This window comes from Mauremys mutica, chromosome 1, assembly GCF_020497125.1.
Source record: "Mauremys mutica isolate MM-2020 ecotype Southern chromosome 1, ASM2049712v1, whole genome shotgun sequence".
Classification (NCBI taxonomy): domain Eukaryota; kingdom Metazoa; phylum Chordata; order Testudines; family Geoemydidae; genus Mauremys; species Mauremys mutica.
Genome location: NC_059072.1, coordinates 349423722 through 349448025, shown reverse-complemented (window position 1 = coordinate 349448025; position 24304 = coordinate 349423722). Strand labels below are relative to the sequence as shown.

The 24304-nt window shown below is 40.4% G+C and overlaps 1 protein-coding gene across 2 annotated transcripts in view; it reads left to right on the top strand.

Moving 5' to 3' along the window:
• Positions 1-24304, top strand: part of ACER3 (alkaline ceramidase 3) — a 73656-nt gene that overhangs the window by 41939 nt on the left and 7413 nt on the right. For both annotated transcript variants that reach the window (XM_045021297.1, XM_045021307.1), the window contains exons 4-8: positions 782-834; positions 3694-3775; positions 5118-5153; positions 18553-18611; positions 22815-22916. In XM_045021297.1, the coding sequence (XP_044877232.1) occupies positions 782-834; positions 3694-3775; positions 5118-5153; positions 18553-18611; positions 22815-22916 (332 nt within the window). The remainder of the gene's footprint in view (positions 1-781; positions 835-3693; positions 3776-5117; positions 5154-18552; positions 18612-22814; positions 22917-24304) is intronic.

Here is a 24304-nt window from a genome sequence, read left to right as displayed (position 1 = left end):
ATGCAAAACAAGCATCCTCAGCAGAAGTGTCTATTCTTCATAGGTCTTTTTTGCCTCCTCAGTTAAGGTGGGTGTATTACTTCCCAGAGACTTTTTTTCTTCCAGAAAAGTAACTTTGTTTTCTTTTAGACAAAATGGTGTGATCCTATTACTAATGGTTTAAAAATGATTGAAGATAAAACTGCATTAATTTGCAGTCATGATTAGAAGACCCAATTATTGCAACTTACTACAGTTTACTTAATTTTCAAATTAGAAAGAAGGTAAATGAAAAGCAAGGCTACTGCATCAGAGAATATTTCATAATGTACTAATGTTCTATAATATTGTCTGCAAAAATAGTGAGGTTTTAAGGAGGCTTCACTGCAACCTCCTGATTAATTTTCATTGAGAGTTGGAGAGATACCACAAAAAGTTTTGAGCAGGTTATGAAGTCTGTGGGTTAGATAGGTCCTGTACTATAGGATTTTTTATTTCCTGGAAATTCCGTAAATGTTTAAAAGGGATGAGAGAGTGGTGAAAATGGCAGAGATCTGTGAACACATGCTTTCTCGTAATGTGTAATATTTGAAAGATTCAGTTAAGCAAGCATAGTAACTCACCTGCTTTCTAAGGTTGAGAGGCATTTGACACTGTCATATAGAAAATATAGTCAAGAAGCTGGGTATCATAAAGCTCTTAAAACCCCCTACTTAACAAGTGACTCCCCTTGGTTAACTTACACCACTGTGCATGAGTTAAAAGCGATTTTCATTTTTTGGTGTTTCTCTCCTTTTTGTAGCTGTTGGATGAGCTGCCAATGATATACAGTTGTTGTGTGTTTGTCTACTGCCTGTAAGTACATTTTTGTCAAATGTTTTTAATATTGGAAAGGTACTTTTATGTAATGGCCAACACATGGAACCCAATCTGCTCTCATTGAAACTGATGCCAAAACATCTATGCTATACTGAATGCAGTCAGCTGTTTTACTAACAGTAAATAATCATGATCTAATAGGCAGACTAGGAGCCAGGAACTCTGACTTCTAGTCCTAGCTTTGCTAACTTAGACCTGCTGTGTGACCAGGTGCAGGTGGCTTAACCTCTTTGTCTATTTCCCGAGTTGTAAATGAGGCATAGCATTTTGGATAAAGTAAGACAATACTGTGATAAGCCTTGTAGAAATGTTAATAAACAAATCAGATTGCCACCCTACTTAACAGGGACATTGAATTAATGTTTGTAAAAATGCTTTGCAAATGTAAAGCACTATACACAGTAAGAATTAAGCATTATTTGGCATGTAGACAACAAGAGTAATGAAACTCTTGCAAAAACAGCAGGGTTATCGTTCATTAGGGACAATGTGATATAACCTGTGTTCCAAATGTAAATTTCTAAATTCTCGTCAAACCTGTTTTCCACACCCCTTTTAAAAGAAAAATTTCTTAAGGAAACTAAATACTTTGTAGAGAGTGTCCTAGAAAAACTAATATAACATTTTGGCACAACATCCAAAGCAGTTCTCCTCCTAGATTCAGGGAGCTGTGTAGCATTTTGCAACTCCAGCAAATGAGTGTAGTTATGCAATGCTGTCTTTCCCACCTGCCACATCCAGTCCCTGAAGCAACATGGCGGGCTTTGCCTTGAAAATCCAGCTAATGAAACCAGTCCACTTATTCCTGTTATGAACTGGTTGCAAGCAATGAGTTTTGTTTGACTACTTAAAAAACAGGGACAGATCTTCAGCTGGTGTAAATTGATGTAGCTTTATTGAAGTCTGCCTGTGGCTTGTGGATTAAGTGGAATACTGTAGGGCCAAATCCTCAGATGGGGTAAATTATCATAGCTGCACGCACTGCAGTTTACACCAGCTATGATGTAAAACTTTGGTCCATAATGTTGTTAAAATTGTTTCACTTTAATCTGAACCCATCCTAGAATCATAGAACCATAGGGCTAGAAGGGACTGCAAGGGCCATCTAGTGCCAAGATGCAGGATTTGCTATGTCTAAACCAGTGGTTTTCAACCCGCAGCCCGTGGGCTGCTTGTGGCCCAATCAGCACACAGTTGCGGCCCATGTGACATCCTCAGGGCCATGCAGCTTGTGTGTGTGTGTATATATATATATATATATATATATATTGTGTGGATGAGGCCTACATAACACACAGAGAGCTGCATATGCGGCCCACAGTGGTAAATAGGTTGAGAACCACTGATCTAAACCATCCAAGACGGATGGCTATACAGCCTCCTTTTGACAACCTCCAGTAAAGGAGCTTCCACAACAACCTCTCTGTGTGGTCTGTTCCATTGTCCTACTGTTCTTACAGTTGGGAAGTTTTTCCTGAGATTTAATTTAAATCTGCCATGCTGTAGTTTGAACTCATTGTCTCTTGTCCAAACTTCTGTGGCAAGAGAGAACAACTTTTCTCCATCTTTTTTATCCTGTCCCCCTGAGATTTCTTTTGCATTTATTTTGCCTGAATTGAATGTGATTCAGAGAAGAAAAAACCAGAGTTCAAACACCGGTTCTTGGTTCGTATTGGTTATTCCATATTTTTAAAAGTATACGAAGAGAAGCTTATGCACAGAATCTGCTTAAAATTGTGTACAGTGAGTAGTATACCGCATATAAATTCTTAAATTTATGTGCTTTACATAATGTCCTTATATTTAGTAAAATTATGGAAGTTCAAGAAGAGAGATCATCTATTTCATCTTCTTACCAAAGTAGGATTGTTCAATACAGAACGTTCCCTAGCCCTTGGTTCAATCTAAGTTAAAATCCCAAGTAGTGGAATTCATAGAATCATAGAATCTCAGGGTTGGAAGGGACCTCAGGAGGTCATCTAGTCCAACCCCCTGCTCAAAGCAGGACCAAACCCAACTAATTCCCACCACTTCCCTTGGCAGGATGCTCCAGAGCCATACATCTTCCTGACTTGAAGATTTTTTGCAGATAATAAGTATATATTTTTCCTCCCTTTCATCCCATTACCATAAGACTAAGTAATTCTGCTTCCTCTGTGATGGTTTGTAGACATATTAATCCTTTATCGTTTAGCTAAGCTATACATATTTAGGTCTTAATTTTTCTTTACACGTCCATTCCTCCAGCCCTAGTCACGTTTGCTGTTCTCTGAGTTCTTTCCAGTGTATCAAACCCTTTTCTGATTATGTGGTTCGCAGAACAGTACCCCATAATCTAAGTGTGACTGCAACACAGCCATACAGTTTCCTGTTTTCTGATGCAATGCAATTTTGGGCAACATGTTACTATGTAAACGTTTTTCAGTGTTTTTTTTCTACTAACCACATCAAACTTATGTCTAATTTGCTTTCCATGAAAGAGTAAGTCTTTTTAGGCATTAGTTCTTCCCAGGCTTTTTCTTTTCATTGGGTTATCTTTCCCTGAATGTATTAGCTTGTATTTTTCCCAAACAAGTCGTTCATACAGTGACCTATAATTAAGAGTAAATATCAAGCCAATATTTATTACAAGTGAAATATATTCCATCTGTAAAAGTGACAGGGCCTTGTGGGAAAGTCCAATTTTTCTCACAGGGCCCATGAGTTTCGTGTCACTTTTCTTACATTCCCTTTAATCTCCAACAAATGATTCCTTTTAATATTATTACCTCTTGTAGGATTTATCATTTATATATGATAAAGTAAGACACGTAACTTTCCTCTGTTTTATTTCAGGTACGAATGTTTCAAGCACAAGAACAGTGTCAATTATCCTCTGCTTTTTGTATTAATAACTTTCAGCATCATAGTCAGCATAGTAAGTAACTTTTTCTTATGCAGAACTTTCATATGGGCATTAGTAATTTTCCTGACACTTAAGGAATATTAAACTGGCAGAATTCCATCTCTTGTACTTTATTGGTTGCTGTTGAAACTGGGCATGCGGTGAATCATTCTGTTCAAAGCTGGGGAGACTAATTTAGTTATTGCATTGTGCAAAATGTAATTTTTCTATGGGAAACTTCAATGCTTCCTGTAAATAAAAATTGATCCAAAACACTTTCTGTGGAAAAAGAAAAGTTCGTTCATATAAAGAGTATAGGGAGACAATCCAGGTGCTAGGTCCTGGGACTGGGAGTCAGAAAAATGGTCTGCTGTTCTGACTGTTCCACTGTCTTGTTCTGAGACCTTGGGCAGTTTCATCTGTAAAATGAGGATAATGCTCAGTCATCTTTGTAAAGTGCATTGAGATCTGCAGTTAGAAAGCAATAGATGTGCTAAATAGAAATCAAAACCAGCCACAACTAAAAGTTAACTGTTTAAAATTATCAACATAAATATGACACAGTTAAAGTTAATTTTGATTCTATTCCTTGGTTCAGTGTGCTCTCTGTCTGTTTGGGGGGATGCTTCCTAAGAACCTAAAACTAACATGGGTGGAATCTCTATATTTGGTGACGGGAGATAAAGCCAAGTAATCCTACCAGTTTCATTGCTGACCGTTATCCTCATGTATTGCAGATTTTGCATCTTTATATGCATTGACTGTTCTTCTGAGCCTTTTTGATATGGCATGTTGTGGAGCAGATCAGATTGAGACTGAAATGAAAAAATAATTCTGTTCATAGATACAATGCCCACTTTTTTCCAAAGCGGGATTTGAACTCACTACCTTAGCAGTAGGAGTCTACTGTGACTTTTTATTAGCATCCATGGGAATTTAGAGAGATCATTTAACAGACACAGACTGATAATTTCAAGAAAAAATTAATTGCCTATGAGGACTATAGTTCAGCCTGTTTCAGTATTTATCAAGGATTAGATATGTTTAAAATTTTAATGCACTTTTAACTTACTGTATGTGTATTGCAGTTTGAATAAATTGAGAGACGTTCACATCTAAAACTATCTGTTTAGGGTTGCTATTAAAACTACTTTTTTAAATAGTGACATAAATCTGGAGGGACTCAAAGAATATTGGTGCTTGCTGTTGTCAGGGGAAAGAACTCCGATGCCTAATCAAGTTTAGTACTGTGTAGGTGGATAGTTGTATTTTTATTCTAACATGGCTTAAGTCTTTGTTTTACATATTGAAAATCATAAAGATATCCATATGCAAAACAAAGTATGTGTAACACTTTTTCTTTGACTCTTTGCAGATTTACCTAAATTTGAAAGAGCCGGTATTTCATCAGGTAAATCTTATTCCTTTGCAATTAATTCTTTAGCATAAAGACAGTCTTGTTAAATAATGTATGCAGTGTTGCTGTAGCTATGCTGGTGTCATGTTTGAGAATTTTGTACATCACAGTTTGCAAAAAATAATTGTACCTTTCACATTTTTTTTACTGGCGTACTGAAGTCCTGTCATTTGGTGACCTGGAAAAAAATATTGAAGAACTATGTCAAAACTTAATGATTGTATTTCATTGTCAAGGAGTGATGGGGTGAAGTCAGTATTTGAGTGAATATTTTACCTGGATATTCACTGGCTACCTTATATAAATAACCAGGGCTACTGTGGGGTGGGGTGCATGAGAGCAAGGGACACCTGTTTGTTCTTCTCTCTTTTTGGTTGCTGGGAAGCCATGTGACCCATCTCTCCAGCCCTAGTTGCTCCTTAATAGCGATACAGCCAGTTTGTTTTTCTGCTGGCTCCTCCTATTTCCTGTCAGAAGATAGGGATGAAAACTGGCTGCTATATAAAGGATGCTGTGTGTGAGAGAAATGCATCTGCTGCCTTTGAAGAGAAGAGACTCAATATATGGAAATATACTCAGTACCCTAACTTTTTGGTGCTCTGTGGCTTTCCTGGTATTTATGCCTCTGAGCTCACAGAAACAGCGAGGAGTCCTTGTGGCACCTTAGAGACTAACAAATTTATTTGGGCATAAGTTTTTGTGGGCTAGAACCCACTTCATCAGATGCATGAGGTGGAAAATACGGGAGCAGGTATAAATACATGAAAAGATGGGAATTGCTGTACCAAGTGTAAGGTCAATCTAGCGAGGCAATTCAATTAACAGTAGGATACCAAAGGAGGAAAAATAACTTTTGTAGTGGTAATGAGAGTGGCCCATTTCAAACAGTTGACAAGAAGGTGAGTAACAGTATGGGAGAAATCTTTGTTGTTTTTGCTGGTACAGACTAACACGGCTACCACTATGAAATCTGAGTTCATAGTGATTTGACTCTGGGGCTTCAGAAGCACAGGTCATTCTGGCATGAAAATACCAGGAAAGCTACAAAGGGCAGATGAGTTAAGGGGCTTCAGCAGCAGGGCTACTAGGTCTGTTATGAGAGAGATGGAGTACTGAGCAGCAGTTCTCTCCCTCTGCCTCCCTCCGTGGATGTGTCATCTTCCCTTTATCTGTACCCACCTATATTTGACTGAAAACTCAATGTAGCCTGCATCTTCTAGAGAAATGTGACAGGCTGCGTTTTCAGGCCCCCGTGGTCACTTGCATGCCTAGAGATTGATCTGTGTATTGATAGGGAGAGGGTCAGTACTACCAATATGGAGTGTTGCCTTTTTTGTGCTGGTATTTACAACTGCAAAAGGTTAGCAGTCACGATTATGTATCTACACAGAATGGGGGTGGATATTTCCCCACATGGATGACTGACAGGATAACATCTGGACAGTTAATGTGTTTTGTGGGTGCTCAGCTCCTGATGCCGATTGTTTTATGCCAAATGCCCACTGAGCAGTATTACACACTGCTGTGAAAGTATTACAGCTTGACTGCAGCCAGCTTGGTATGCTCGTAACGTCTGAGCTCCTAAACATGATGCAAATTAAGAGGTCCCTTTCCTGTAGCAATAGGGAGAATTCCAGGAAACTTTAAATCCTTGCCTCTTGGCTTTAATGTTTCTATCTGGTTTCCATTCAGTTCAGAATGTAGCCTTCATGCCCTCAATCATCATTTCACCATGAAGTTGCGACGGGTAACAGTGAAAAATACATAGCTCCTTAAAAATATGGTTTTTCTGCTATGACAGCTCTTTCCAAATTGTTAATTATTAGGGAAATGAACAAATTCCAAATATTCCAGTACTGCATTCATTTTTGCATGGAATTTACCCAAATGCACTGTAAATAGGGAAGGAATATTTCTCTGATTGTGTAACTAAGCTAGGTATTTTTTCCACCTCAGTATTTGCCCCTTATTTTAGATAGAGTACACAGGGAATTGCTGTGTAACTTCAATAAATGTTTAGTGAAATGAATGCATTCTGAAGCATTAATGTGAACTTAATTACTTATATATAATTGCAGTTTAACTTTCAGGCCCAAGTCTATACTCGCTCTTAAATAGCCAAACAATATTTTTTTTCCGTACGGGACTTGATTCCTGGTATTACTTATCTCATCCAGTCCCTATACATTGGTCAGTTTTACAAAGGAAGTGGCAAATAGGTGTGTTCACGTAGAGAGTAACATGCTTTTTGTATCATCTCAATCTCCTAGTCCACAAAGTCCTAGTCCCTCCTAGCAACAGAAGAGTCCTGCATTCTTTCAGTACCCATGGTCCAGGCCTCATTTTTCAGTCAGCTGCTTACGTTCTTTACTGTTCTTCTGTTTTCTTCCTGGCTAATGCCCCTAAATTGCTTACAAGTAGAGGGGCTTCTAATTGTTTGTTTATGGCATAGTAAGAAAATAGGTAAAAGTACAGTGAGTCTCTCCTCCACACTGAAAGTAGGTATCCAGGAGCTTTAGAAATCCCAGTGCTGCAATGGTAAGAGCGGCCTGTCCATCCTTTGGCCAACTGAAGGCTGCACTTAATTTTCTTAACGGAATAAATTAGAGGTGGCCTCATCTCTAATACAAAGGTGTGGCCTTGAGAGCCTAGATCTCCCAATGCATCATGTACCATCTTGATCCACTCACTTGATGGGCAGCTGGGGCTTTCAGCTTCAATGAGCCACACTTAATTCAAGTAGAGGGCCAGATTCACTGGCTATACTTTGGCCCCGGCTGTAGTAGGAATAGGGGGCAGTTTTAAACTGTGGTAGCAGGATTGCATTCAGGAACTCTCTCGTTATGCCTGATACTACCAGTGTTTGTTAGATCTTACTTTTATAAGTATCAATATTCATCAGACTTTAAAAGAAAAAGTAAAACCCTTCCTGTGGAGTGATGGGTATTGCTGCCATTCTCTGATTAGAAAATATTTCAATTCAAATGAAACATTCCAGTTCAGTCTAGCTTAAAAACTCAAGCTGCAAGAGAACTGTACCCATTCTGTTCATTCTCAGCAGTCTGAACATTTGAAAGGTCAGAAGTTCTTCACAACAAAAAGGAATCATGAAACTGTTTAATTATATCTGATACTTGACCATCATGCGGCTTTAAAGAAAAAGAAGAGGAAAAAAAAGTAATCCCATTTGTGACACTGCGTATAGAGGCTCTAGCCAGGTGGGAATCTGGAGAAGAGCAACAAAAATAAATATAGAGCTGGAAGGATTGATGAATGGAAAGATTTCAAAGAGCATGATTAAGTTGGCTAAATGACAAAAGATGGGGGATTGATTAACTTTCCAAGGGTTTGAAGTGTATGAACATCAAGGAAGGAGTGGAATTGTTTATGGTGGCACAAAGAGCGTAAACGGGAGTAATGGACTGAAACTGAGCAAAGAAAACCGTACACTGCAGCTAGTGGTAGATCAGACGTCCAATTGTAATTTAAAACACTTTTTAAAGGAGATTTAACAGTTTATGATGGGGAAAAAGCTTCTTACCTTCCAGGTTTTCCGATTGCTTTGCAAAATGAACACTGTTCCTTTTTCCTTTAAAATTCTTTTATACTACCAGAGAGGCAGCATGATCCAGTGAAGGGTCCTGGCCTGGGTTCTGTTCCCAGATTTGCCACTGACCTCGAGCAAATCGCTTCAACTTCCTGTGCCTGTTTCCCCGCCACCTTTTTGTTTGTCTTGTGTATTTAAACTGTGAGCTCTTCAGGGTGGTGAGGCTTTCTCAAGGGATGTTTTCACTGCAGAGTTAACTTGGGCTCTTACTCAAGTGTTGCTTCTACCCTGCCCCTTCTGTCCACACACAACCTCTCCCTCGAGTTTGGGGGTGCTGCTAACAGGAGCTAGTTGGCCTATCTGGGCATTAGGCTGAAATAAGAGTGAGGCTTGTACTTGTGCTGGTAACCCACCTATTTTTGCAGTGAGGAAGCAGACGAAATCACTCGAGTGCTAATAGTCCTCTAGTGACTTCCCACACTTTGCCTCTGTGTGCTCAGAAAGACAGATAAGTTCTCCCACAATTTACCAGGAAAGAATCATAGAGCAGCTCAACTGGCTGCAGCACAAAGAACTATGGGATATGCCCCCAGAAGTTCTAGTGACACACCTGAGTACAGCCCCAGTGAGGACAAAATATCTCGGGTGGGGCTTTGCAGTGGGGCTGCTCACAACCGGGCTAAGCTAACTGAATTGCTCAGACCTGGATGCTGATCACCTGAAGTAACTCCGCAGTGAAGATGCACCATCACTGTGTTTGTACAGTGCCTAGCACGGTGGGGCCCTAATCTTGGATGGGGTTTCTAGATAGTGATAAGAACATAAGAAAGGCCGTACCGGGTCAGACCAAAGGTCCATCTAGCCCAGTATCTGTCTACCGACAGTGGCCAATGCCAGGTGCCCCAGAGGGAGTGAATCTAACAGGCAATGATCAAGTGATCTCTCTCCTGCCATCCATCTCCATCCTCTGACGAACAGAGGCTAGGGACACCATTCTTACCCATTCTGGCTAATAGCCATTTATGGACTTAGCCACCATGAATTTATCCAGTCCCCTTTTAAACATTGTTATAGTCCTAGCCTTCACAACCTCCTCAGGTAAGGAGTTCCACAAGTTGACTGTGCGCTGCGTGAAGAAGAACTTCCTTTTATTTGTTTTAAACCTGCTGCCTATTAATTTCATTTGGTGACCCCTAGTTCTTGTATTATGGGAATAAGTAAATAACTTTTCCTTATCCACTTTCTCAACATCACTCATGATTTTATATACCTCTATCATGTCCCCCCTTAGTCTTCTCTTTTCCAAGCTGAAGAGTCCTAACCTCTTTAATCTTTCCTCGTATGGGACCCTCTCTAAACCCCTAATCATTTTAGTTGCCCTTTTCTGAACCTTTTCTAGTGCTAGAATATCTTTTTTGAGGTGAGGAGACCACATCTGTACACAGTATTCGAGATGTGGGCGTACCATGGATTTATATAAGGGCAATAATATATTCTCAGTCTTATTCTCTATCCCCTTTTTAATGATTCCTAACATCCTATTTGCTTTTTTGACCGCCTCTGCATACTGCGTGGACATCTTCAGAGAACTATCCACGATGACACCAAGATCTTTTTCCTGACTCGTTGTAGCTAAGTTAGCCCCCATCATGTTGTATGTATAGTTGGGGTTATTTTTTCCAATGTGCATTACTTTACATTTATCCACATTAAATTTCATTTGCCATTTTGTTGCCCAATCACTTAGTTTTGTGAGATCTTTTTGAAGTTCTTCACAATCTGCTTTGGTCTTAACTATCTTGAGAAGTTTAGTATCATCTGCAAACTTGGCCACCTCACTGTTTACCCCTTTCTCTAGATCATTTATGAATAAATTGAATAGGATTGGTCCGAGGACTGACCCTTGGGGAACACCACTAGTTACCCCTCTCCATTCTGAGAATTTACCATTAATTCCTACCCTTTGTTCCCTGTCCTTTCACCAGTTCTCAATCCATGAAAGGACCTTCCCTTTTATCCCATGACAGCTTAATTTACGTAAGAGCCTTTGGTGAGGGACCTTGTCAAAGGCTTTCTGGAAATCCAAGTATACTATGTCCACCGGAACTCCCTTGTCCACATGTTTGTTGACCCCTTCAAAGAATTCTAATAGATTAGTAAGACACGATTTCCCTTTACAGAAACCATGTTGACTATTGCTCAAGAGTTTGTTTATCTATGTGTCTGACAATTTTATTCTTTACTATTGTTTCAACTAATTTGCCCGGTACCGACGTTAGACTTACTGGTCTGTAATTGCCGGGATCACCCCTAGAGCCCTTTTTAAATATTGGCGTTACATTAGCTAACTTCCAGTCATTGGGTACCGAAGCCGATTTAAAGGACAGGTTACAAACCTTAGTTAATAGTTCCGCAACTTCACATTTGAGTTCTTTCAGAACTCTTGGGTGAATGCCATCTGGTCCCGGTGACTTGTTAATGTTGAGTTTATCAATTAATTCCAAAACCTCCTCTAGTGACACTTCAATCTGTGACAGTTCCTCAGATTTGTCACCTACAAAAGCCAGCTCAGGTTTGGGAATCTCCCTAACATCCTCAGCCGTGAAGACTGAAGCAAAGAATCCATTTAGTTTCTCCGCAATGACTTTATCGTCTTTAAGCGCTCCTTTTGTATTTTGATCATCAAGGGGCCTCACTGGTTGTTTAGCAGGCTTCCTGCTTCTGATGTACTTAAAAAACATTTTGTTATTACCTTTGGAGTTTTTGGCTAGCCGTTCTTCAAACTCCTCTTTGGCTTTTCTTATTACACTCTTGCACTTAAGTTGGCAGTGTTTGTGCTCCTTTCTATTTGCCTCACTAGGATTTGACTTCCACTTTTTAAAGGAAGTCTTTTTATCTCTCACTGCTTCTTTTACATGGTTGTTAAGCCACGGTGGCTCTTTTTTAGTTCTTTTACTGTTTTTCTTAATTTGGGGTATACATTGAAGTTGGGCCTCTATTATGGTGTCTTTAAAAAGGGCCCATGCAACTTGCAGGGATTTCACTTTAGTCACTGTACCTTTTAACTTTTGTCTAACTAACCCCCTCATTTTTGTATAGTTCCCCCTTTTGAAATTAAATGCCAGAGTGTTGGGCAGTTGTGTTCTTCCCAACACAGGGATGTTGAATGCTATTGTAATATGGTCACTATTTCCAAGCGGTCCTGCTATAGTTACCTCTTGGACCAGCTCCTGCGCTCCACTCAGGATTAAATCTAGAGTTGCCTCTCCCCTTGTGGGTTCCCGTACCAGCTGCTCCATGAAGCAGTCATTTAAAGTATCGAGAAATTTTATCTCTGCATTTCGTCCTGAAGTGAAATGTTCCCAGTCAATATGAGGATAATTGAAATCCCCCACTATTATTGGGTTCTTAATTTTGATAGCCTCTCTAATTTCCCTTAGCATTTCATCATCACTATTACTGTCCTGGTCAGATGGTCGATAATAGATCCCTAATGTTATATTTTTACTAGAGCATGAAATTTCTATCCATAGAGACTCTATGGAACATGTGGATTCGCTTACGATTTTTACTTCATTTGAATCTACACTTTCTTTCACATATAGTGCCACTCCTCACAAATCTGATGTAATATAAGTAGCAGTTTAAACATCTGATTCCTCCCCCCTGCCCAAGCATCTTTCAGAAACTCAAGTACACATTTAAGTCCTATAGTGTAGAAATCTGTTTTTTGTTCTGTAAACTGCAAATAAGAGTTCCAGGATAGATAATGTGTAAATATTTAATGTTAAACATTTTGTTTTGGAGAAAAATATATTAACTGATAAATATTGTGTGATGTACAAAAACCCAGACACTCTTGGTACAGTTCCTGATATCTGCAATAATAGTTGAAGCTGACAAACTGATGCTAGCCAATTTAATGAAGGCTGGGGCAGAAAGCCAGGAGCAGTGTTAATAAATGGTGGGAAATAGCAGAAAACTGAACCTGTCCCCACTGGAAATGCAGTCTGATGGGTCTGGGGCTAGTCTCCCTCAGAGTCCCCAAACTGTATTTCCCAACTGTGCCTCTGACTCGATACAGAAAGTGATTTTGTGTGAGTCACTCAACTTTCTGCATTTCGTGTGAAACAGATGCAAAATACTGGTTTTAGTTAGTTTTTTTGTAAATTATATTTAGGTCCCGCAGATGAAAGGTGTTACCTACTTTTAAGGGCAAAGTATTTACTACTGATAAGCCTAAGGTGTATTTTCCAGTGCAAAGATGAAAAATTGTGGCAGCCTGAATAATGTGCAGCTTCATTTTTGCCACATACAATGGAGAGGGAAGTGTTTTGTGATAACAAAAGTTGAAGAGACGCTTATTCTGCTTCCTTTTATTTAAGCTACTTTGCAAACTTTCTTATTTGGCCTGCTGTTTTCTCTAGTCCAATTTAAAGCAGATGCTGCAAGAGGCAGAGTTACATAAAGCTGCCTTGTGTGTTTTCAAAGTATTATAATTTAAGTGATGCAGTTATTTAATGCCATATTTAGAAATGCAGAGAGAAGCAACATAAAGAACTGAAGCAAATATGAGCAAAGCTTTTAAAAGAAAACAAATAAGTGTTTTTATCTTTTGTGGGGAGCCGGGAAGAAACTTTTTAAATTCAGTTTAAAAGGTAGACTAGGAAATGTATAGGATGGGCTTAAGCATTACTTAAAGCTTGCTGTGTGGCTCCATTTATATTCCTCCAGCAAGAAACTACTGAAGCATGACTCTACAATTATAATCCCTTCATGGACACAGCACCTCTTTACAATGTTTAAATGCTTTGTGTCTGAGGTTGTGGTGTTTGGAGTATGTCAGGAAGAACTATTTGAGAAAGAGTGAGAAACTGGAACAACAAACATGTATTCATCTTATTACTAATACGCTACTTTAAATTCTTGTTCTTTTTTTTCAAGATGTGTCAACGATGGATGTCTTTCCATTCACAGCAATAGTTAATTTTTATCCCTGCATTATTATGACTATCTTCTATCCAAGCCATTAAGCCACTAATTTTGAGGGATCAAGTCAGTGGCTCTAAGGAAAAGTGCTTTCCTTCAGTTTTTGCTTCTTCATTCTGTCAGTAGCTGCTACAAAGAGTAACATTTTTAGCCAGTATTTTACCTGGCCTGTGGGCTGGCCGTAAGCCAGGTGTTTCGCTAGACAGAGTGCAAGCCTTTCATACTTGTACAAAGAGCCAGTGTAAGTCTGTTACGTGATAAAAGCTGGATGTTGGCTACTATTTTAACCAATGTGACAGAAATCTGTCTGTATAGCAGAAATGTCTATCCAGGCAGAAATAGAGGAATGTTTAGAGATGGAAATTGTAAGTAAGAAGAATGCAGTAAGGAGAATGATCAAAACTATCCTTTGGTTGTCCTTTAGCGTGCTGTCTCTTTAAGTGAGTTTTCTAACATTTTAGAACAAGTCTCTTGATTTGGGTGTCAAAGGGAAACAGATCATCTTAAATTTGTCCTTTTTGGAAATCAGGGTTAAGACAAGATAGAAGTGTTCATTAATGCATTGGAAATACTAAAAGGACCTCAAACTATACACAGTACGGAGAGGCACAAAGATGGAGGACTCAGTCTCTGGTTGCAGCAAGGCGTGAACTCCCTCTGGACATTTAAACACAGGCAGTATGTACATATGTATAAAGCTTTCCTCCATTGGCTCAGTATTAACAAACGATAACTATGTCAAGTCTAGTGGGGTTGTTTCTGGGTCACATATCTCCCCAATAAAGGTAATAAGACTTTACTTAACTTTTCTGTTAATGCATAAACTGGATTGGAATTATGCTTGCAAATCCCTTTGTTTAGTTCTGCACTGCAGTGGTGAATAAAAAGTAGTGACTGTTTTAGTAACAACTTTAATTGGCTCTTACTCTGAACACAAATGGGGCCGGTCCACTGTGCACTTTTCACAAAGTCTGGATTGGAGCTTCACTTTAAGTACCATAAAGACTCAGGCCAGAATTGAGTCCGTTCTGTTGCATATGGATAGTGAAGGTTAAGTTTCTGTCTTTGAGTATTTTTAGTAAAAGTCAGGGACATGTCATGGGTAATAAACAAAAATTCACAGAAGCCTGCAACCTGTCCCTGACTTTTCCTAAAAATACGTGGAGGTGTGGGGTGGACAAACAGCAGCCGCTCCAGCCCCAGGGACTCCCCCAACCCCAGCCACTGCTCTGGCAGCCAGGGACTGCTGCTTCGCTAGGCCTTGGGCTGGCCAGCGGTCAGCTGTTTGGCAGGCTCAGGGATCCGGTTGACCTCGGGACTGACACTTGCTCCAGCCCTGTCCAAAAGAGGTCCCGGAAAGTCACAGAATCGTAGCCTTATCAATAGTAAAATGTAGACATTCTTGTGTACTGCCAGTCACCATAACCTCTTCTCTTTAATGCTAACGGTTGATTTGAGACTAAGGGCTAGTCTACACTTACCAGCCGGGTCGACGCGGTGAGTTCGACTTCTCGGAGTTCGAACTATCGCGTCTAATCTGGACGCGATAGTTTGAACTCCGGAAGCGCCGCGGTCGACTCCGGTACTCCACCACTGCAAACGGCGGTGGCGGAGTCGACCTTGGAGCCGCGGACTTCGATTCCGCGGCGTCTGGACGGGTGAGTAGTTCGAACTAGGGTACTTCGAATTCAGCTACGCTATTCACGTAGCTGAATTTGCGTACCCTAGTTCGACCCCGCTTCTTAGTGTGGACCAGCCCTAATATACAATCCTTCAACAGCTGCCTTTACATTTTTGTGAAGGGATTTTCCCCAGCTGCTACAGTTAGTCTTGTTATGCCAATAACCAGCCCAATTTGTTGTTTGTATTATGATGGTGACTACAGGCCCAGTTATTCTATTGCCAGACAGCTGCTGGCCTGAAGGCTAAATAAACAAAACAAAGGGTGGGGAAAGGGGTAGAACGTACAAGCAGTGTCAGTAAAATGTTGGTTTGCAAATGCCATACTAGTTCCTCAGTTTTGTAGTGGTCTTGGTTTTTTAATATAATTCTCGGAGGAGTTCTGTTTATTAAATATTTATATTTAATGTAGAACAAGAGTGAGAGAAGGGAAGATATGAAGGGATTAGCTAAAAGGAAAAACAAAGGAAAGTCAGGGAACGGGGAAGGAAAAATAGAGAGGGATCTGGAGGATATCACAATTTAGGGCAGGTGCACCTGTATTCTCCCCTTTGCGGTCCCTCCAGGGCAAACCCTCCTGGCTTCTCCTCTACCTCTCTGTTGAATGACGGAGTTATCTTAAAATGGCTGAATGGCAAATGGAAGGAAAAGAAGAAAAGAGGAAGATTAGAAGTGTGCTGCAAAACAAAAAAGGGTTTGCATATGGAAACTTTTTAAAAATTAATACCCAAGTTATGTAATTTGAAATATTACTTTGCTGCTGCCTAGCTTCATGCTATGGTTTATTGGCCAAGGATTCCATGTCCGTCTCACTGATTTGTTGATGTACCAGGAGAATACTATGGTAAATGGAAGGTAGTATGGACCAGTGTGTGTGGCACTGGATTGGAACGCAGGAGACCTGGGTCTTAATCTGGCTTTGCCACTAGACTGCTGCATAATTGGGGACAAGTCCCTTCACCTCTGTCTCCATTTTCCCATGTGTAAAATAAGGAAAATATTTACCTCCTGTGTAAAGTGCTTTGAGATCTATGGGTGAAAAGTGCCAGATACCATCATTTCTGCTAATGTGTTCTCATTTGGGCTGTTGACCTTATAACTTACACTGTTAGAGGAGTCCATTGGGGGCTTATCATAGAATCAGAGAAGATGAGGGTTGGAAGAGAACTCAGGAGGTCACCAAGCCCCTGCTGCATGTGGGAAAGATGTGGGCAGCCATAAATTATTTCCTATTCATTTCTTTTCCTAATTGCTGCCTTTCACACTGGGGTGGTGTCTTTGGGTACAATCCTTCCTGAGCCATATTCTCAGCTGGTATAAATTAGTGATGTTGTGCTGATATACACCAGCTAAGAGTTTATTACCCCTTCTTTTTTGTCTCATTTTGCCACTTAATTTAATTCAGCCTGCGCTTCCTTTTTGGGGGGCAGGAAACATTAATCAATGCCCCATCTCTGCTTTATGCGATTGTTACCTAACCCCACGGCCACCTCTCATCTCATTTAGTCTCATGGTTGCTCCGCTCTGTATCATCTGCCCAGCTTTTTGTAGTATACCTCACTGGGAATACATGCATTTGCTTGTTCCCTGTTGACCAAAATTTAGAATGCCAGCACAGGGGTTTCAGTTCCAGTAACTCTTTATCCTACGGCACCTCTCTTTTTGAGGGTGCCAGGTGCTTGTTCTCTGGCTGACTAAGTGAAGCTTCCCCAAAACAGCAGCAGCTTTCTCGGTAAAACAAGATTTATTAAAAGGAGAGAGAGAGAGTGTGGCCGTTTAATAAGAGGCGCTTTGCATAGGCTACTCTAAGATGTTCGCAGCTGAAGTTGCAAAAAGTCAACTTGTCCCAAAGAGCAATGTGTGGTGCTGACACCAGTGACAAGAATTCCATCCTCATGTGTCCCTGTCCTCTGTTTATACAACTCTTCCTGTGGATTCATTGCCATGTGCTGTATGTTAACTGCAAGATCATCGACGAAGTGGGTATTCACCCACGAAAGCTCATGCTGCAAAACGTCTGTTAGTCTATAAGGTGCTGCTTTTACAGATCCAGACTAACACGGCTACCCCTCTGATACTTATTCCTCATGAGAATCCACCTCACCTAAAAGTGTACAGAAATGAATTCACTTTTTTTTTTCTTCAACTTAGCCTCTATGACAACTCCTAAAATCCTTTTGTTCAGCCACTTCTGCAACTTGTCCCATTTCTAGGATTGCCCCCCCTCTATAAACATCACAGTTGGCTTAATTACGCTATAGCTTTCCATGCCATGGTGTGACCAAGCTCTTTGTAAAATAAATTCTCTTCTGGTGGAGACTGGTATTGGGGCTATTCATATCAGCTAATGGGCGAGTTTGTCTCCTAGGGCCCCCACTAATATCTTGCTGACCAGTTTCACTAGGTCCTCTCAGATAAACAGGCATATCATGATGGAGTTGTTGGTCTACTCATAGAACACTACCTCATCCCTGTTTTAGACAAGGCCTCAATGCTGAACATACACCATGGTTAACTTAGAATGCTCCCTTGGGCTTTGCTGAATGGTAGACGCAGTGAAGTCTATTCAGATTTCTGCCTTCAGTAATGCTGCACGGTATCATTAGTCGCAAACGCTGTCTGTGAAGGAGTTGCTACTTTAGACACCGTCCAAGGCCACTGTCATCTGTGCAGGCCTGGATTAAAGTGCACAGAGAAGGGAAGACATGGTGATGTGCTCCCTAATCAAAACTCAACTGCAGGATGCTGACTACCCTTTGAGCTGTGAACTGCACTTTTCCTTGTCTTCACCATAGTGACTAGGATACAAGAGTGCTGCCTAGTGCTTGCTTTCTAATTCAATTCCTGACCTGTCCCTGAAATCTGGATTTTCCTATCTCCAGAAAAAGAGCTAAACCTCTCCAGCAGTTGGGCCTGGATATAACCATGCTTCTATTTTGGGAGGCATTTTGTACTATGGCTTTGTTTTTCTTTTTCTTTTGTTTGGAAACTTAAAGGGGGAAAACTATTCTCTATACTGAGAAATAGAGAAAATGATGGTTTGAAAAAGTCAGTAAAGATACTATAGATGATAAACCAACAAACATTTAGTTTTCTTTTGCGTTAGTATGGTACACAAACTCAATAATACCTGCCTGTGACACACTAACATTGAATTTTATCTCCACTTTCCTGCAGATTGTGTATGGAGCACTGGTTTCTGTTATAGTACTTCGCTCTGTATATATTGTATTGTGGTAAGTGACTTTTTATTTAGCTCAGCATTACAAGTAGATATGTTCTAACTAGGTGTTTGCATCTAAGGGTTGTGCATTTTAAAAACATATTAACATGAGAAACTGGCATTGCTGACCACTTCTCCAAATGAGTGAGAGATGCAAAGTCATATGCTCTCTGTCTTGTGAAAATGGAGGAGTGATTCATGTCTTTCGGTAAAGATATTTCATTGAAGTTAGGCTTTGTCTACACTGGCAACTGAACAACAAAACGTTTGTCATTCAGAGATGTTAAAAACACAAACACACACACCTCAAAAGTCACAAGTTTTGCCGACGAAAAGCGCCAGAGAGAATGTCTTTTGTCAACTGTTTTGACGGTAGCTTTGGACCGGTAGTTTGTAGATTTGTCCAGGCACAGGGACTTTCTCTTCCTTTATGTTTTGTAAAGTACTTCAAATACTGCCAGTTCTCAAACAATAATTCTAGTAGCTGGCTGAAGTGGGGGGTCTGTCATGGGGTTAAGCACTTCAGTTAATGTTTTCCCTGCAGCCCAGTACTTAAAATTAGCATGTAAAGTACTTGGATGCTAAAAGGTAAAAGTTTTGTTGAAGTTACTGTTTTGAATGGGTAAAGTATGATATACGTGAAGTTGGGAATTTAATTTTTTTCCCAAAAATAAAAGGAATGGTATCAAAAGTACTGGAAGAACTGAGAACCAGTGAAAAGTCTCTTGGCTAAACTGAAGAAACAGAGCAGCCAGTGTGAATAAATATATTAAATTAAGTTTCTTGGTTCGCTTTGTGCCCTCTCCTCTCTTTTATGTTTCTCCTGCTTGAGTGATCTTTTCTCTCAGGGGTTCAGAAACTGCTTAGCTCTGAGCAATATAAATCCATCTTGAGTTTTTCTACCATAAAAAAGTGTGTGTTTTTTCAGCTTAGTTTTACTGTCTTTCCAGCCCTGTAAATCCCAACAACTCTGCCTATCTTTCCAACATCTTATCTTGTATTTTCTGCTATCACTCCAGTTAAAATGCATAAAACCAAACCTTTCCTTCTCTTACCCCACCTTCCTCTCTCACCCAATACTTGATGGCATTCAGTCACTCTTCTTCTCTCATATCCAGACCCTCGCCATATCCTGTAATTACTTCCTCCACATTGCCAAAATTCATCCCTTCCTGAACTCTATCCTGAGGCACAGTCTAGTGCCTAACTGCAAAAATATCCTTCCTTTACCTACACCTCTCACCCCCAATATCTTCTCTTCCTCAAATCCATCCAAACCCAGCCCCTAAGATCTTTGTCTTCTATGACTCAGATTGGGCCTCCCTTCCTTAGACTCCTGCTCTGGCTTCTTACTTCCAGAACTCTTCAGAACTATGCTTCTACCTGTGTCTCCTCACCATTCGCCTCTCATTCCCCGCACACCCTCCTAGTTTGATTGCTCAGAGGGTCTCTTTCGCCCAGTCCCACATCGTGCCTTCATTTATGCTGCCCTGTGCTCGTGGACCAGACTCTTAGTTAATAATGCATGTAAACCCCCTTCTCTTTCCTCCTCCATGAAACACATAACCCCATCTATTTAATGAGCCATTCCAGCTGTAATTAACAATATATAACAGGGCTCGGCAACCTTTCAGAAGTGATGTGCCGAGTCTTCATTTATTCACTCTAATTTAAGGTTTCGCGTGCCAGTAATACATTTTAACATTTTTAGAAGATCTCTTTCTAGAAGTCTATCATATATATCTAAACTATTGTTGTATGTAAAGTAAATAAGGTTTTTAAAATGTTTAAGAAGCTTCATTTAAAATTAAATTAAAATGCAGAGCCCTCCGGACCAGTGGCCAGGACCTGGGCAGTGTGAGTGCCACTGAAAATCAGCTCACATGTCATCTTTGGCACGTGTGCCATAGGTCGCCTACCCCAGTATATAATGTATGCCTTTCTTTGCTCGTTCATATGTTCAGCTAACTTGCGCCCTTAGAAAGTAAGTTCCTTGGGTAAGGACGTTTTGGTGCTTTGGCTCAGCTTGCCTGTTATATTTATGGGACTAAATAAATGCTAGTTAGAAATCAGTCTGCTGATGATGTGAATGGGTTTTGTGTTTACCCCCTCAGTAACACATGCAGTGTATGTCTGATGTGTTTGCCTTGAGGAAAAAATATCTACAGGCGTATAAACGACATGCCTAATGCCAGTCACTAGACTCCATAACTCCAAAATGTATATTAACAGGGAGCACTGCTGTCAAAGAATTTTATTTACATTTAAAAAGCCCTGTCCATTTGTCTTGATACAGGATATGTTCTTATCAGTGATATTGCTGTTTCTATAGATGATAAATCACAGTGACAAAAATAATGCAAAAGACAATAAGCAACTCAGGAATGCATCTTAAACCAAAATCTGAACTGTGTATTCGTGGTGATAAAAATAACATGAACTGTGTTTCATGGTAGCTTCTTGGGGTTGGAATTGGATATTTTTGAGGACTTGTCCTAGTGCTGTCAAAGGAACAAACTTCACCTACTTCCACTAAGAAGTTACAGGTTCTGTGGCCTATATGAATGCAAACAGTAAGGTTGGATTTATGAACGATGTGCTGCCTTACATCTGTGGTTCTTCAGCACATTTGTCTTGTATCCTAAATAGGATTTTTTTCCTAATGGCTCTTGTTGGTAAAAGACAATCTGAAATGACTTTTTCTAAAACTGTCCGCGGGGCTAGTGATTGGCGTTGGTATGCCACTTTAATTTTTGCTTTGAATGTTAAAGGGACTGTCATAAGTAGTTAGTTAAGGGTTAAGTTCTACCTGTAAAGGGTTAACCCAGACCTGGTGAAACACCTGACCAAAGGACCAATCAGGGAAGAGAATTTGAAAATCCCAGAGAGCGGGAACTTGGGTCTCTGTGTTCTTTGTTCTGTGTTCTTAGCCGTCTGGAAGTACACCAGTCCAGACGCTTAATCAAGTCTGCTCATCTCTCTGAACTAATTTCTTCTATTCAAGCTAGTGAGTATTAGAAGTATGGGGTAATTTCATATAAGAATCCTATGTCTGCAATTCTGTGTGTTTGTATTGATTATTCGTAATTTTGCCTGTATTGTTTGTACTGAGGAAAAGGGAGAAATTTCTCCAGGGATTAATAAGATTAGACCCTATGAATGTCCATCTTGGATTCATAGAGATTGTGTATTTTTTCTCTCCTTTTTTTATTCTTTTAATAAACTCTTTTAAGTTCAGGACTTGGTTAAGTTCCTTACCTGTGGATTCAGGGGAAGGAAGCTAGGCGCCACTCTGTGGAGACAAGGGTTGTCTCCAAGCAGAGAAAGCAGGGAAGGGAGAGGGAAGGAAAGGAATCTTCCTCCCTCTGTGATTGATCTGTGCTTCCCCAGGAAAGTCTCTGGAAGGAGGAGAGGGAGGGGGGAAGTGGGCTGCTTCCCTGTGTGTAGAGATTCAAGGAGTTTGAATCAAGGTCTCTCTCTCTCCGGAGCAGGCTAGAGAGAGGGAAGAGAAGGGAGGGGGAAGGTTCCTCCTCTGTGAGTGGATCTGTGTTCCCAGGGAGTGTCTTTGAAGGGAGACAGGGGGGGACAAAGGGGTGTCTCGATTCACCGAAATAATCGAGTGGTGGCAGCGAGAAGGAACCCTACCCTAAGGGTTAGGGTGGGGGGCGAATACCTGCGGGTCCCCATCTTTGAACCCACAAGCTCAAAGTGGGGGTGAGATCCCAGGACAGGGACCCAGTCTACTTTAAAAAAAAAACAAAAAACAAAAAAAAAAAACCCCAACAACAACCCAGAACGCTTCTGTCTGAAACTCTCTTACCTATCACTGTTAGAAGTAATACCAAAGAATAACTGAAAGAGATTAGAGAGGGGGAAAAGTTATTTCGGTTTAGTCCATGCATTGGAATAGACAGTTTAATTATTTTCCTCTCTTGTTTGTGTTGGGGTTTTTTCACACCTAGCCGTCAGGATAAAAAACGTCTAGGGGGAAAATGAGTGATCACCCCAAAAATGGGATATGTTTTACCTGACAGTACTGTACCTTTAATTCAGTTCTTAAAATGTGATTAAATTTCAAGTTGATGGTGTCCCATAAAAGGAATTTTAAACTTTTTTCCACCAGGCATTTAACTTATAAATAGTGTAATTTATATATATACTTTAAATGCAGTTTGTATCCTAAAAACTAAATTTCACTTTGTTTCTCTCCCCCTAGGGTATACCCATGGCTTAGGGGTCTGGGCTATACATCCTTAAGTGTATTTTTAATGGGATTTTTTTTTTGGAATGTAGACAACATTTTCTGTGACAAATTGAGGTAAGCATTTGCAACTTGTCTGCATATCTTTTAATCTCTGAGTTCCATGGCTTGCTTTGTTTTCTGCAGAATAATTCTGAGTCTATCTCCTGATATGGGCAGTATAAGCCCCACAGAATATTGACAAGTGTTTTATCCAGTCTGCTCTTGATTAGCTCTCGCAACACAGTAGACCTCTAAGGGCTGCTCAAATTCTAAGCATTGTTAGCTTGAAAAATTATGTCGAAATTCTGGAATTGGAATTTAACTGGTAATTTTGTTGGCAGCCCTCGAGACAGAATACTAAATATCTTGCTTATCTACAGCTACTTTGAAACTAGTTCTTGAAAAAGTTTGATATATATAGTTTAAGCACCTCTTTCATGGACTGAGAGTTTTGATGCTAAACTTGATGCTTAATCAGTAGTTGTTTCTTGACTTAAATATACTCACACGTTTGAAAGCACATTCACCAAAGCGTGGTGATAACAGAACACTCCTATGTCCATGCTCCTAGCTGTGGAGAACGTCCATAGCTCAACATTCAAACAGCTTTATATCCAGTAAGAAGACGCCTTGGGTTCCCCCTGCTGTGGAACCATAGGATACTTGTACACTACAATACCTGCGGCTGGCCTGTGTGAGCTTGGACTTCGGGGCTGTAAAATTGGAGTATAGATGTTCAGGCTCGGGCTGGAGTCCAAGCTCTGGTACCCTGCAAGGGGGGAGGGTCCCAAAGCCCAGGCACCAGCCCAAGCCCAAACTTCTACACCTCAGTTTTACAGGCCCGCAGTCCAAGCCAACTGACCCGGACCAGCTGCAGGTATTTAACTGCGGTATAGACATACCCATAGTGACCTCTAGTGCCTACAACATTTGGTCCTTTTGCCATTGGTAATGCAGAGGCTTCCATGGCTGAACTGCTGCTGACTGATCTGGAGTCAGAACTGTGAGCTCAATATCCTTCAGCCACCTGGCTGAGACATTTTCTTTCTATCTTTTTTTGGGGGTCTCATTCTAGACTTTAAAAGAACATACTGTGGTCACTAAAGGGAGTTTTAGGGCCTGTTATCTTTTCAGGTTTGCCTTTTTTTTTTCTTCTTCCTCTTTTATTTCTCAGCAAAATGTCAAAAATAGCAGCCCCACAAGATCAGGAAACATCCAGTATAGGTGTATGTCTGTCAACTAATGAACAGTGACCACTCTTGAAGGAGTTTCAGGGTGAATCACAGCTAATTAGTCTGACAGAGTTGCATCGTTTGGGGCATTTGTGTCCTGGGGTGGCGTTTGAAGAGACTCTCCTGGCCTCCCCACAACACCTCAAGTCAATCCAATGCAAAGTCAGCCAGGAAGGCCTCAAAAACAAAAGCTCACAGAAAGCCACTGTCAAATTTCACAACTGGATGTCA